The sequence below is a fragment of the Rasamsonia byssochlamydoides genome, assembly GCF_041956645.1.
Source record: "Rasamsonia byssochlamydoides strain NRRL 3658 unplaced genomic scaffold VTN77scaffold_9, whole genome shotgun sequence".
Taxonomy (NCBI): domain Eukaryota; kingdom Fungi; phylum Ascomycota; class Eurotiomycetes; order Eurotiales; family Trichocomaceae; genus Rasamsonia; species Rasamsonia byssochlamydoides.
Window position 1 is genome coordinate 63,676 of NW_027192392.1, and position 12,325 is coordinate 76,000.

The 12,325-nt window shown below is 51.1% G+C and overlaps 6 protein-coding genes across 6 annotated transcripts; 4 read left to right on the forward strand and 2 right to left on the reverse strand.

The window, feature by feature from the left end:
* Positions 1 to 3,105: 3,105 nt before the first annotated feature.
* VTN77DRAFT_9457 (uncharacterized protein) lies at positions 3,106 to 4,077 on the forward strand (the record flags this gene model as incomplete). Its single annotated transcript, XM_069426067.1, has 1 exon — positions 3,106 to 4,077. One exon carries the CDS (start codon positions 3,106 to 3,108, stop codon positions 4,075 to 4,077), a length of 972 nt encoding a protein of 323 aa, XP_069280580.1.
* A 462-nt stretch (positions 4,078 to 4,539) lies between these two features.
* VTN77DRAFT_9458 (uncharacterized protein) lies at positions 4,540 to 6,496 on the forward strand (the record flags this gene model as incomplete). Its single annotated transcript, XM_069426068.1, has 3 exons — positions 4,540 to 4,874; positions 4,954 to 5,162; positions 5,235 to 6,496. The coding sequence occupies 3 exons, from the start codon at positions 4,540 to 4,542 to the stop codon at positions 6,494 to 6,496; spliced, it is 1,806 nt and encodes a 601-aa protein (XP_069280581.1).
* Positions 6,497 to 7,312: 816 nt separating this feature from the next.
* Positions 7,313 to 7,774, reverse strand: VTN77DRAFT_9459 (uncharacterized protein; the record flags this gene model as incomplete). The annotated part of the gene is made up of 1 exon (XM_069426069.1): positions 7,313 to 7,774. One exon carries the CDS (start codon positions 7,772 to 7,774, stop codon positions 7,313 to 7,315), a length of 462 nt encoding a protein of 153 aa, XP_069280582.1.
* Positions 7,775 to 7,825: 51 nt separating this feature from the next.
* VTN77DRAFT_9460 (uncharacterized protein) lies at positions 7,826 to 8,623 on the reverse strand (the record flags this gene model as incomplete). Its single annotated transcript, XM_069426071.1, has 1 exon — positions 7,826 to 8,623. One exon carries the CDS (start codon positions 8,621 to 8,623, stop codon positions 7,826 to 7,828), a length of 798 nt encoding a protein of 265 aa, XP_069280583.1.
* A 569-nt stretch (positions 8,624 to 9,192) lies between these two features.
* On the forward strand, positions 9,193 to 9,948 carry VTN77DRAFT_9461 (uncharacterized protein; the record flags this gene model as incomplete). The annotated part of the gene is made up of 4 exons (XM_069426072.1): positions 9,193 to 9,249; positions 9,361 to 9,421; positions 9,591 to 9,720; positions 9,846 to 9,948. 4 exons carry the CDS (start codon positions 9,193 to 9,195, stop codon positions 9,946 to 9,948), a joined length of 351 nt encoding a protein of 116 aa, XP_069280584.1.
* An 803-nt stretch (positions 9,949 to 10,751) lies between these two features.
* On the forward strand, positions 10,752 to 12,249 carry VTN77DRAFT_9462 (uncharacterized protein; the record flags this gene model as incomplete). Its single annotated transcript, XM_069426073.1, has 3 exons — positions 10,752 to 11,697; positions 11,787 to 12,101; positions 12,170 to 12,249. The coding sequence occupies 3 exons, from the start codon at positions 10,752 to 10,754 to the stop codon at positions 12,247 to 12,249; spliced, it is 1,341 nt and encodes a 446-aa protein (XP_069280585.1).
* Between the last annotated feature and the right edge of the window lie 76 nt (positions 12,250 to 12,325).

The window sequence follows — 12,325 nt, forward strand, 5'->3', positions numbered from 1 at the left end:
TCCATTCCGCCGTACCCGGACGGGATTTACGTTCCAAGGTTATAGGTTATATAAGTTGTACCTGATCGTCCGGACCAACCCAGCCGTGGAACGGGTACCTAACGGTTCCAAAGAACCAAAAGCTGTAGTCTGTTTCGGAATGTACGGAGAATTTTTTTTAAGTCTACCCTTGTTGTCTGGTCCATCCAATGTGACGAGAAACCCCCGCAAGGGACATAACGCAAATGACAAGGAGGGAGCAGGGTTCGCGTTTCAACCTTCTTCTGTTTCATCGCCTTGTAGGACGCTAGGGCTAGGACTAGGTAAAACTATGGACGATAATCCCCGCTGGATTGATTACAGTATGTATGCAGTGCAGTCTATTCCGTATTCCACTGCCAGGTACCTACCTACCTACCTTCGAGACCTAGGTACCGGCAGCAGCGCCAGCAACATACCCAGATGGAAACAAACCCCTCACTTCATTATTGTCCCCCGTCCCGACTGGAGATCCAGTAAATAATTCATCCCGGCTGTCATGTTCCACTGCCAGGTACATACCTACCTTAGGTACCTACCTAGGTACCCGCTTACCAGCCTGGAGGCTCCAGCTCCAGCGCCAAGGCCCAGCAACATATACCCAGATGGAAACAAACCCCACCTCTTAATTATTATCCCCCCGCCCGTTCCGGCTGGATGGATGGAGCCTGGACCCTGGACCCTGAGTACCTAGGTACCTCTGCGAGTCTAGACCCTGAGTCCTTGACGGCATAATAGAATCTACCGATTCAGTAAGTAGGTAACTATCTATGCGCTGGCTCTTGAAGACTACGAAGTACGGAGTACAGTACATGAGTAGGAGACTTCGTTATTATTACTGAGGTCCACAGAAGTACTCGGGAGGGAGAGCTTCTTCTTAGGATGGTTGCTGACAGCTCGCAGTATTTACCTACCTACCTACCTACCTACCTACCTAGCCCTTCTCCTATGTAAACCTAGACCTAGATAGAATTGGAGGCGCTTCTTTCTGAGTTCTAGCTAGCTAGCTGGGGCAGCTAACCTTTACCTAAGCTTTAACTTCTGCTCAACTCAAGCAGGATTTCGTTTCGTTTCGTTTCATGACTTGCTTTACCTTGCTTTTGTTTTCTCTCTCTCAACTCAACCTCCTTCTGTCATGTCATCTGATCTGACGGTCCACGGACAGGACAGCATTACTCCGCTGCCAGGGGCAATTGCCCAATCATCTGCCAGCAATCCCCAGACAGGACAACGTGACGTGCACACAACCCGATCCGATCAGGTTCCTGACGCTAACCCGTAATAGGTAAGCCGATGTTGAACCTTGTGCAAGTTTCACGTTTCAAATTTCCCAGTTTCAAAGTTTCAACTGCCTAGGTAGGTAATACGTAGGTACCGAGGTACCTAGGTAGGTAACTAAGGTAGCTCAAGAGTAGGCACCTCAGATGGTGATACACGATACACTGATACCTAGGTGTCTAGGTACCTGTCCCGTGATGGGATTTCATGATGGAGGCCTGCTATGATCGCTGGCTCCAGTTTTCCAGACCTCTGCTTTTCTGCGACATCTGCGACGTGTCGACAATTGACATAAAAAAAAAAGCCAAGGTTGTGTTCAGTTCCAGATTAACTTACATACAGAGGAATAACAGCAGTTTACGACTGCTGCCATCTCCTCAGGAACTTCTTCCTTGGAGACTATGTACGGAGTGCCTAGGTAGATGTCATCCCCTAACCCACGTGTCAGAGCTCTATGCAGGGAGCAGGGACTCCCGACACCCGACACCCGACAAGATTTGGGGGCCACCGCTCAACCTTATCGCGATAATTCGAAATCTGGATGGATGCTGAAGAGGTAGGCCTGAAGGTTCATGCGGAATAACTCCGCGGCAAGGGGCTAAGAAGTACATACCTACTCCGTACTCCGTACCTACCTAAACGTTCTAGGTAGTTATTCCCGAGCAGGTAGTGCTGACAGCGGCTACAGCCTGATTCGACTCGCCTGCTGGCCGCACTGCTTCGTCATATCGGATTCATCCCGTGATTTCGTCCTCTGGAGGAAGGGCGCATGTGTAACGACTCACCCTTGGCAGGAGGTATTACCTGCCTTACACTCGTAGGATACTGACTGGTCTGTGTCTGCTATTACTGCACTGCATCTCTGGCAAGGAGGTTGCTCAGCAAGAGAATAAAGAGACTGAAGATGTTGAAAAGCATGTGCAGACCCCAGAGAATAAAAGAATGAAATCATCGACGTGCACGGTCCAGCTAGCAGACACGATCTGATCCTGACCCCCGGTCTTCGGGGTCTGGAGTGACGAGTCTGGACCGGACTCACATAGTCATCCACTAAGAGATGGCTCACGCGTGTTTGGCGGGATGAAAAGCACCAACTGTATGGAGTATGGAGTACGGATTATTCTCCAAAACATGCTCTGCGTCCGCCGTCCTGGCGTGCCGTGTGCCAAGTCAGACCGATCCGCAAGCCACGATACCCTCTGATGCGCTGTTCCACAAAGCAGGGAAAGTTAAGACAATGAGGTACTTAACTTTGTTCAGGTGAGCAGGGAGCTCTATCAGAACAATGACAGAGCTATCCTTCCAATGGGTGATGCTCCCGCAATAATGATTCGAGGTTCGTCTATTCCATTGGAAAGGACGGAAAAGCGCTATTGTGCTGTCAAAAGGGAAATCTACTCACAATTGGAATGACCCCTATTGTTCTCTTGGTATGAAGTGCATCAAGCGGGTGACCCGCCAACAGTGGTCGTTAATGTTTCTGGAATCCAGACTTGTGCCCATATGGAAAGGTGCTCTTTGATCATGGCAAGGTGCCCAGTACAGCCTTTACTTCATCGGAGTGACGATGTTTTTTATCTGTACAGGGCAGCTGCGATAGTCGCCCTTGTACACGGATGCATATGACTGATTGACGATTCGAGTTTGACCGTTAGACAGGTGTTTCTGCGGCTCCTTGATGCGTACGGAGCGGAGTATACGGAGTAGATAGAGAATACGGAGTAGTGACCATGGGACATCTGGTGGTGAAGAGGGATACAGACTAGGAGGAGACTTTAGTAATAGCGTCTACTCTTTGTGGCTGATGTCATGGGAGAGGATCCAGAGGAAGCTTCCAGGGAAGCTTCCTTGTGGCGTCGCGTCACTTCGGGAGAGATTTGCCTAGACCGGCACTACATTCTGAAACTGACGATGCAGGCTCCGAGCTGCGGAGAAGGAAACGTTCCGCTTCAGACGAGCGAGCAATGGCCCCTGATTGGACGGTTCAGCAGGTTTTCCAGAGTCGGAGCTGTCAGCCAGGAGATCGGGCCCGTTCCTGCCTTCCAGAGTCCACGGCAGCAACGGCTGTCCGCGGATTGGTGCCTTCCCAGCTCGGCTAGCGCAGCCTCGTGCAGTGAGCCCACCGAGCCCACACACGGGGAGGAAGTTGGAAGCTGGAATGTGGGCATGACACCAGCCAACGCACCACTCACCACGTCCACTGCCGATCCACCTGGCGCCAGTGACAGTCGGACTGGGCAATGGCCCGTTTCTCCGGGCCTGACGGAGTCAACGAAGCGACTCGCTGGCGGTGCAGAGCCAGAGTCAGAGTCAGGAACGGTGCCAGCCTGCCAGGGTGCCACCTGCCAGTGCCACAGCCTGCATGTGCTGGCGCAGGAACCGCCTGATGCTTGTCTGCTTGTCTGCTTGTCTGCTTGTCCTCTGCCTGTGCTGGCCCCTTGGCTGGGCTGCTTCCGCCTTCGCTGCCCTGCCCAACACGGCCGCTGGCCCTTCCGAGTGGTCGACACTGCGCGTCCCGGCCTCCATCCCGTCTCAGAGTGCCAGGCAGTCTGCCTGCCAGTCCACCTGTGTGCGCTTCTCCCTTCCCTCTCTTCCTCCCCCATCCCTCCCTCCTCGCCCATTGCTGCTGTCCGCACCTATTTCCTATCATCACCTCCATTTCTTTCGTTTACTTTTCCTTGTTTTGTTGCCTCTCTGGATCGTCCGTTCCACTCCTTTACGGCGTCCATACCGCTCCTTCGGCTCCCTTTTTCTCCAATCCCACACGGTCCCTTCCGTTGACGTTTTTCTCGCCTTGCCTGCCTGACGGGCTTTTGACTGGTCGCTCCCTCGACTACATATCTTTTTCCAAGTTCAGTCTCTCCAGACTCAACTTGCCGACACCGTGTCGCTTTTCGAATCCCGAACCAAGCTGCCTTGGCCAGCTTTTGACTTCGCTCGGGCACCGGCTCTCAGCAGTCCTCGGCTTGTCACCAGAGAGATCCTTTCCTACCCTACTTGTCGGACGGAGCGCTGGGGCGCTTCTCTTATTTTCAACCCGACTGTTTTTCTCCTCGTCTCTCTTCGTCCACGCGCCTGAGGCGACTTCGATCAAGAGAGATACGATTTGACGACTTCTTTTTTTTTTTTTCGCACACCATTTCGCGTCGGCCGGATCGCACCAATTCGCCGGACTTTGAATACAGCCCCGTCTGATCGAGCCGGCGTTTCGTTTCTCTCACCTCTTCGATAACATTTCCAGCCATGTCTTCGACAGACAATCCTGCCGCGTCGACCACGTCGACCTCGACCTCGTCGACAACAGCGGCTACTCCTACCAACTCGACCCCATCCCCTTCGACCACCAGTACACCGGCCAACCCACCGGCCCAGACATCTACATCTCGCCGCCCCCAGCGCAAAAGCACCCTGACTCAGCAACAGAAGAATCAGAAACGCCAGCGGGCGACTCAGGACCAATTGGTTACCCTGGAACTCGAATTCAACAAGAACCCCACCCCGACGGCTGCGGTGCGGGAAAGAATTGCTCAGGAAATTAACATGACGGAACGATCCGTGCAGATCTGGTTTCAGAATAGGTTTGTAGTGATCAACGACCATTTCTCTATCCTGTTCCTGGCTGCTCTCTTATGCGGCCACTGGCTGACTGCTGTCTAGGCGAGCGAAAATTAAGATGATCGCCAAGAAGAGCATCGAGACTGGGGAGGACTGTGATTCAATCCCAGAGTCCATGCGTCAATACCTGGCCATGCAGTTTGACCCGAACAAACCTGGCGGTAGAGATCTGTTCGGTCGGACGAGTGGTTTGGGCGGATACGGATCCAATGGTGGCTATAACAGCGAGTCTAGCCACTCGGGCAAGATTGGTGAGTCAGAGGAATTCAATCGATAGCTTTTCCTATGAAGAGCGACGAACCGGCTTGGCTGACCTCTCCTAGTCATCCATCACTTTACATGCCACTCTCTGAGCATCGGCAGCTGGCGCCGTGTCGGACAGAATGCAATGGACCTCGTCATCTTTTATTCCCCCGAGAAGGCCACCATGACCTATTACATCAACAACGATTCGGCCGGATATAAGATCGAGTATCCTTTCTCTTTCATCAAGAATATCACTCTGGAATCGGGCGAGCAGAACCCCAACCTGAACGGAGCGCCAGCACGGCCGGCCGGGCTGCTGGTGGAGTTGAATCGCCCGCCGCTTTTCTACATGGATTCTTCTAATTCGGGTGGCTTCTACCAATGCGGGGACTTCACCGAAGACCAACAGGCCAGTCGTGTTCTGATCCACCACCTGGGAGGTCCTCCCAAAGTTCTCAGTATGCAGCTAGCAAAGCTCGTCTCTCTGGAAGCGTTCCAGAACCGGTTGGCATTCAACAACTACGCTGCATCCACCCCTGTCTCACCGCCACGTGGCATCCACCGACCCGCATCCCAACCGAACCAATTCCCCTTGGCTCAAGTAGGGATGTATCAGAATAATCACCTCGACGTTAACCTCATGCAGCGTGGTCACAAGCGTCAGCGCAGTCGGTCAGTCCCGGCTGCCGTGGATTTCTCGGTTGTGCAGAATCCTGGGGCTCCGTTCCAAATGCAACAGCCGGTGTCTCAGCTCACCGCGAATCCGGGGGTCTTTGCACCGGTCCCTCAGCATCAGGTCACGCAGGGGCTGCCAAACAATCTCCGAATCGACACCACTTGTATTTCATATGGGATGGATGCAGGGAATTACCCGATGTCCGCAGGCGCGATTTCGGATTATGCCAGCCCCTCTTTTTTCACATCGGCACCTCACTCTGAGACGATTCCTATGGTGACGAACTCTGGAAGCCAATATAACGTTCCATTTGCTTCGCCCACGGTGATGGGCCAGCCGGCGACTTCGATGCCCAATGTGAGCCATGCAGACCCCTTGATTGCTGATCAGTCGCCGCCGTTGTCAACGATGCACGGCACGGGCTCAGCAGACATGTTCTCGTTTGGTGGTGAACAACCAACCGGCCTCTCGGAAGATGGATTAATGCTGAGCGAGATGTACTCGAAGCATAACCTCGACAACTTCCCTATGGCTACCCCGACGGGAATGGAGGCCACGACTTTTGATTTCCCAATGCATGGCATGCCGGACCCGTCATCCAACACGAACGGGGACTTTCCTGGTGTGGTTCCCTACGACATGATTGACCCAACTTCGACGTGAGCTTGATTAAATATGGACTTTCCGTTGGTATACGCCAGCACCCAACACATGAGGCGTTCCTTGTGGACTTGCTGGCTACTGGTGAGTGGCGTCTGTAGGATGGGATATTCTTGCTTTTCTATCTACACATATCTACACATTTTTAGTCATTTCAACGGGATCCCTGACTGCGATCTTGGACTGGTCATGGACTTGCGCGGGCTACTTGACCAATCGCATCGTTCAGGGCTTGATTGCCGGGACAGGGTACCTGGCATGGATTACATGGTTGGGCACGTTTAACTCACCTGCCGACCTTTTTTTTTTCTCTCTTTTTTTTTTTGAACTTTCCCCCTTCGTTTGCTTGTATAATATTTAGTTTTCTACGGCAGGCTCTGTAGTCTTTTGTTTCTCATGATTCATTTTTTACTCTTCTGGTTTTTCTCGAGGCTGCTACAATGACTTTTATTGATTTTTCTCCCTTTCATTCTCCCAACTTCTTGCTTCGCATTTGATTTTTGATTCTTCTTCTGTTTTCTCTTTTTGGAAACTTTGGGAAACTTACTTGATGTGAGCATGCGAGAAAGTCGGTTTAGGCACCGACTAAGATTTTGCACTGTATTTGGGTCTGGTGAACGAGGGGCCATTCCAAAAATCTATATTATATAAGATTGACATATTTTTCTAAGAGCTTGCTCTCCGGAACCAGGTGCGAGCCAGACAGATTTGGATACCCTTAACTTTCCTGGTGGCATTCAGACTGAGCATATGCATAACTGCTACTACTACAGCTCCTTGCTGCTGAGACAAGGAAACGTGTGTTTTGGGTATAGCACTTTAAAATAGTTTCGCGTGAGCAAATGAAGCAAAGATCAAACCAGGATTTGACTTGCTGCAAACATTGTCTGCAGACACGACGCTCTTATGCAAGTATAGATTGGTATCTCCGAATGTAAGTGGGTGCTCTTGAAGCTCTTCAATGCATCCACATCTATCCATGTCAATGTCTATGCAGGTTTTGCGGTCGACAGTAGCAAAGACTGTTGACATCCCATACCGCATGTCGTTGTTGGTTGTCCACAGTGAGAAAATTAGCAAGGGCATTGCTTGCTTTGGTGAACACCCTCTGAGCCACCAATTTTCTGATGTCTTTGTCTTCTTGTACGATGAGGCAGGCATACTACTTTCCAACGAGGGGATTAACCTGGTGCTTATCCTCTCTTTCTCTTGTTCTTTTCCTTCCTTTCTTTTTTTTTTCCTCTTTTGTTCGCCAAACGGTTGGCGCCTCTTCGTCATCATCCTGAATTCTCAAATTGACCCAGGTCCGCTTTTGTTTTGCTTTGCTTTGATTCAAGTCTCTTCCCACCCCTTAGGTACTCGTGCTTTCAGACCCCTGGTTTCACGGAGGTATTTCTCCATGACGACCTCCATCTTCGCCAGGAACCCTCTATAATCCATGTTCTCCCTCCCGGCATCCGCGCCGATTCCATGCTTCACGCCATCCTTGCACCATACGCTCCACGCGCCCATCTCTGCCGCCAGCAACACGTCCGTCCCAATTCTATCGCCCACGACGGCGATCTCGTCTGCGCGCTCGACGACCCCGCGCTCCCGGAACCAGGCTAGTACCTCTGCGCTGCAGAAGGGCTTTCTCCTCGCGCCGCGCGGGACGCGGAACACCGGAATCTGGAGCGATGCCAGCTTCTCCTCCAGATGGCGCGCTTCTGCCTCGTAGATCGCGGAATCGGGTCTACTCCCCGCCGTGTTGGACACGATGAGGATTCCATTGGGGTTGTGCGACAGGTTGAAGGGAGAGGTGGGTGAGGTGCGCAGGCTTTCGAGCTTGTGGAGGTAAGGTTTAGGGAAATCGATTGTTTTGGGGGGACAGAGCGTGTTGTCCTTGTCGAGGACTAGGGCGCGGATTGTTGGATGCTGTCGTTTCTTGGGAGAGGAGGATGAGGAGGATGTAGAAGAAGATGATGAGATTTGCTGCTGCTGCTGCTGTGGGTAGAGATGCGGACCCAACTGTTCAGGGAGGTCGAGAAAGGTCGAGATGGTGAGGTTCGGTATGAGATGGGAGGGATTTTTCAGGAGAGTGGATACAGTGAGATTGAAAGCATGGAGATTCGAATTGAATATAGGCGCCATTTCGAGAGGTTTCGCAAGGTTGTAGTTTTGTAGAAAATCACAACATTATCGATCTGCCGTCGGAGCGCATCGCGGAGGTGCAACTGGAGAAAGAACTAGATTGGAAAGATGAAGACTATAATGTAGCGCTGATTATAGGAAATATATATACAGGGTGTAATATTCGGAGTATTTCTTCTTTGTAAAGTGAACGAGCGAAACCTGTTTTAATTGATTGATTGTATTTAATTGAACGGCCTGGCTAATGCTGAGGAAGCTTCGACGAAGCTTCCAAAGTGGACTGACCTGGCCTGCGGCCTGTGCCTACCACTGTCAGCGTCGGAAGCTTCAGCAGAGCCGCAAAACTCTCCGCCCCACGATCCCGCTGTCTTCACCTTTTCCATCCGCAACCAGAGCAGCAGGGATTCAGCCTCTGCCATTTGATTTCTTTTATCGCGTGGGTGTTTAGAGCGACGATTCTGGGTATTATCCTGACAACACCGTTCTCCCAGCGCGCGTCACCAACTTCTTCTTCTAATTTCACCGCTCTCTTGACTTGAACTGATCCTTTCACGCGACAACTTGCGATCATGGGTAAACAGGCCAGCACGATCGGGATTCCGATCAAGCTTCTTAATGAAGCTCAGGTGTGTTGTTCTTCCCGTATATTTTCTGCCTTTGGAGGTTTTGTGGCTTTGGTTTTTGGTCAACTGTGACCGGCATGAACTCGAAAGCTGACAAGTTTGGATTGCACGCAGGGACATGTTGTTACGTTGGAGATTACGTCCGGCCAGGTGTATCGAGGGAAGCTGCTTGAAGGTCCGTTGCATGCATCCGTTTCACCCTCTACATATTGTCATACTCGTTGGGCTCTCGACTATGGCTGCAGTTGCTTTCACCGGCCTCCCCTCCCGCCTTGCTTCGTGTGAATTTTAGTGGAAAATGACATATTCTCGAACCTGTGCTGACATCTTCTTCCCGTATACAGCTGAAGATAATATGAATGTCCAACTCAAGGATATAACCGTCACGGCGCGTGATGGCCGCGTGTCGCATTTGGATCAAGTCTACATTCGTGGAAGCCACGTGCGATTCTTTATTGTGCCGGACATGCTGAGGTATGTCGAGTTTTCGTCCCGTTCTTTTCTCTATATTTTCGGGAGCGTCTTCGCGCAGGATACGCAATATTTTGGCCTGTCTTGCCAGCTGTTCTGTTCAAGCACTAATATTCTCCCAACTGCAGGAACGCCCCCATGTTCCGCACCAGAGGCCAGCGTGGCAGGGGTGTCGGTTTGGCTCGTGGAAAGGCCACCGTCAACAGAGCTAGAGGCCAGCGGAGGGGATGAACAACCTACTCTTGCGGATAGGATACTACAGGATGGAGTTCTCGATCTGTTACTCAACTCTCTCGGATCACGGCTTCCTCGGCCAATTCTTACAATTTTTTGCTTCTCTCACGATCTAAATTCCGTCTCAATCAATATTTCTAAGAATGAGCCCCTCCAGACTCAAAGGTTGTCGGGCCAGGGGCAACCGTGTTTTCCTGAGGTAATGTCTTTGTCGCACAGGGAGAAGGGATCTCGGCTACTATTCTATGTGCTTTGCGGTACGAATTTTTTTTGTCTTCTCAAAATGGCGAATGGGGATAAAGAAATTTTTTTTTCACTTTTTTTGACCGTCCATTGAGGGATAAATATGAAGATATTCTTCTGTATGGATCTCCCAGATGCTAGGTATCGTAGCAGACTAACAGCGTATGCTATGGATATTCCGCGGATTGGCGGGCGCCGTAGCTTGCAAGCTCCGCTGTGGCCCGCCGTCCATCTCACCCCGCCATTCATTCATTTAATCGTACTCCGTCCAATCCAGCACAGCATATCTCTCCATTCCTCTAGGTTCTACTCTAGGAGCTTCTTCCTGCCTTCAGCTGGGACTGAGGTGACAAAAAGAAATTCGTACCTGCAGGAAAAAATATGAAGATATCGTTACTTTTTCCCGGTCGCTTTGTTGGATGGATGGATGGATATTTCCTGATCTGATCGAATCGATTTCTTCTGTCTACAGCACATAATCTTCTGAACTGAACTGGACTGAACTGAACTCCTCAGAAGATCGACAATACATACATACAGATATTAAAAGAAAAATCATGACATCTCATCAAGAATCCAAAGAGGCTTCTGCTGCCCCTCCTGCAGGCCAGGATCGGCCGAAACCGAAACACATCACGAATCCACGCCGTCTGCTCATCCTCTCGCCTACGACGCACGCGCAGAACACGATTCCTGCGCTTCTGCATTCGCTCACTGGTGTCCCTGTTAGTGCGCCGCCGCAGGTTACAACAGCAACTCCTGCAGGTGCAGATGCAGCTGCAGATAATAATGCGGATAATGCAGATGCGGATACAAACAAGCTACCGTTTACGACCTCCTTTGCCGGATACACGACCCATGCGCCGCTGCGGATACAGACGAAGTACTATACTGCTGACGTGCCGATTTGGGTGGATGAGATCCCCCTCTCCTCCTCTTCGAGTTCCTCTAATAATGGTGATGATGGCGATGATGGTGGTGCACAACAGAATCCAAGCGCAACTCCAGCGCAGTGGAAAACGGAATTCTTGAGCGCCGAAGCCCGCGTCGTCCGCGACGCGATCGGCGCGATTGTCATCTGTGTGCAGAACCTGGATGCGCCGAGTTCGGCTGTCCCGAAGGAAGCGTATGCGTCTTCTACTGCTTCTGCCGCTGCAGCTGCTACGCCAGCCTCCGAACGCGCAGACGTGCGTGCCCTCAAGGACCTCATCCAGATGATCGCCGACGTCAAGAGCCAAACGGAAGAAGAGCGCGGAGAGAATGGTGATGTCCCGGGGTTGTTGGTCCTCGTGGGAGAGAAAAAAACAGGTACCAAGCAAAGAAAAAAGCAGCAGGAAGAAGAAGCAGAGGACGGTGAACTCATCAAGGATGATGAAGAAGTCTTTGGCGCTACATGGTGGGAAGACGAGCTCTATGACATGGGCGTGTTCGGATTCGAGGTCGTGGCTTGGGACCCGAAGACAGATAATAAGAAGGATGAGGAGAAGAGGAATAAATTCGGAGGTGCGTTTCCACTCATTTTCTTTCACTTCTGCTAAGTTACACTTCCTTTCACAATCATAACTGTGACTGACGGACGGATTCTACAACAGAATACGAAGGCATGCGCCGCATAAGAGAAGTCCTCGAGACCCACGATTGGGCTGTCTCCAAAGACAAAGATAAAGATAACGATAACGACCTTGACAACTTCCTTCACTCAGAAGACGAGCATGATGATCATGAAGATGGCTTCAAGCTCGAAGTCGACGAGCTGGAGCGGGAAATGATGGGTCTCAGATTCGCTATACAGAACGGCGGTCGTGATAATGACGATGACGACGATGATGACGAGCATAATGAACATGACGCAGAGCTGAAAGTCGAGGAGCTGGAGGCTTTGATGATGAGGATGAGGGCTATTAAAGGTTTGTTTTTGACTAGAATTCTCTCCCGGCAGTTTGTTTCATAGAAAACTAATTTTGTACTGGTCCAGACATGAGCGCCGATCTACCGGAAAGTCAGCGCAAGGCGTTTGCCTCCAAGGCTGTTCGAGATCTTATGCGGGAATTGTAGTAAATCATATCATGTCGATTTCTTGGTCGATTGAACTGACCTGAACCCCTGAGATTCCTCCTGAAGATTCAGTGCT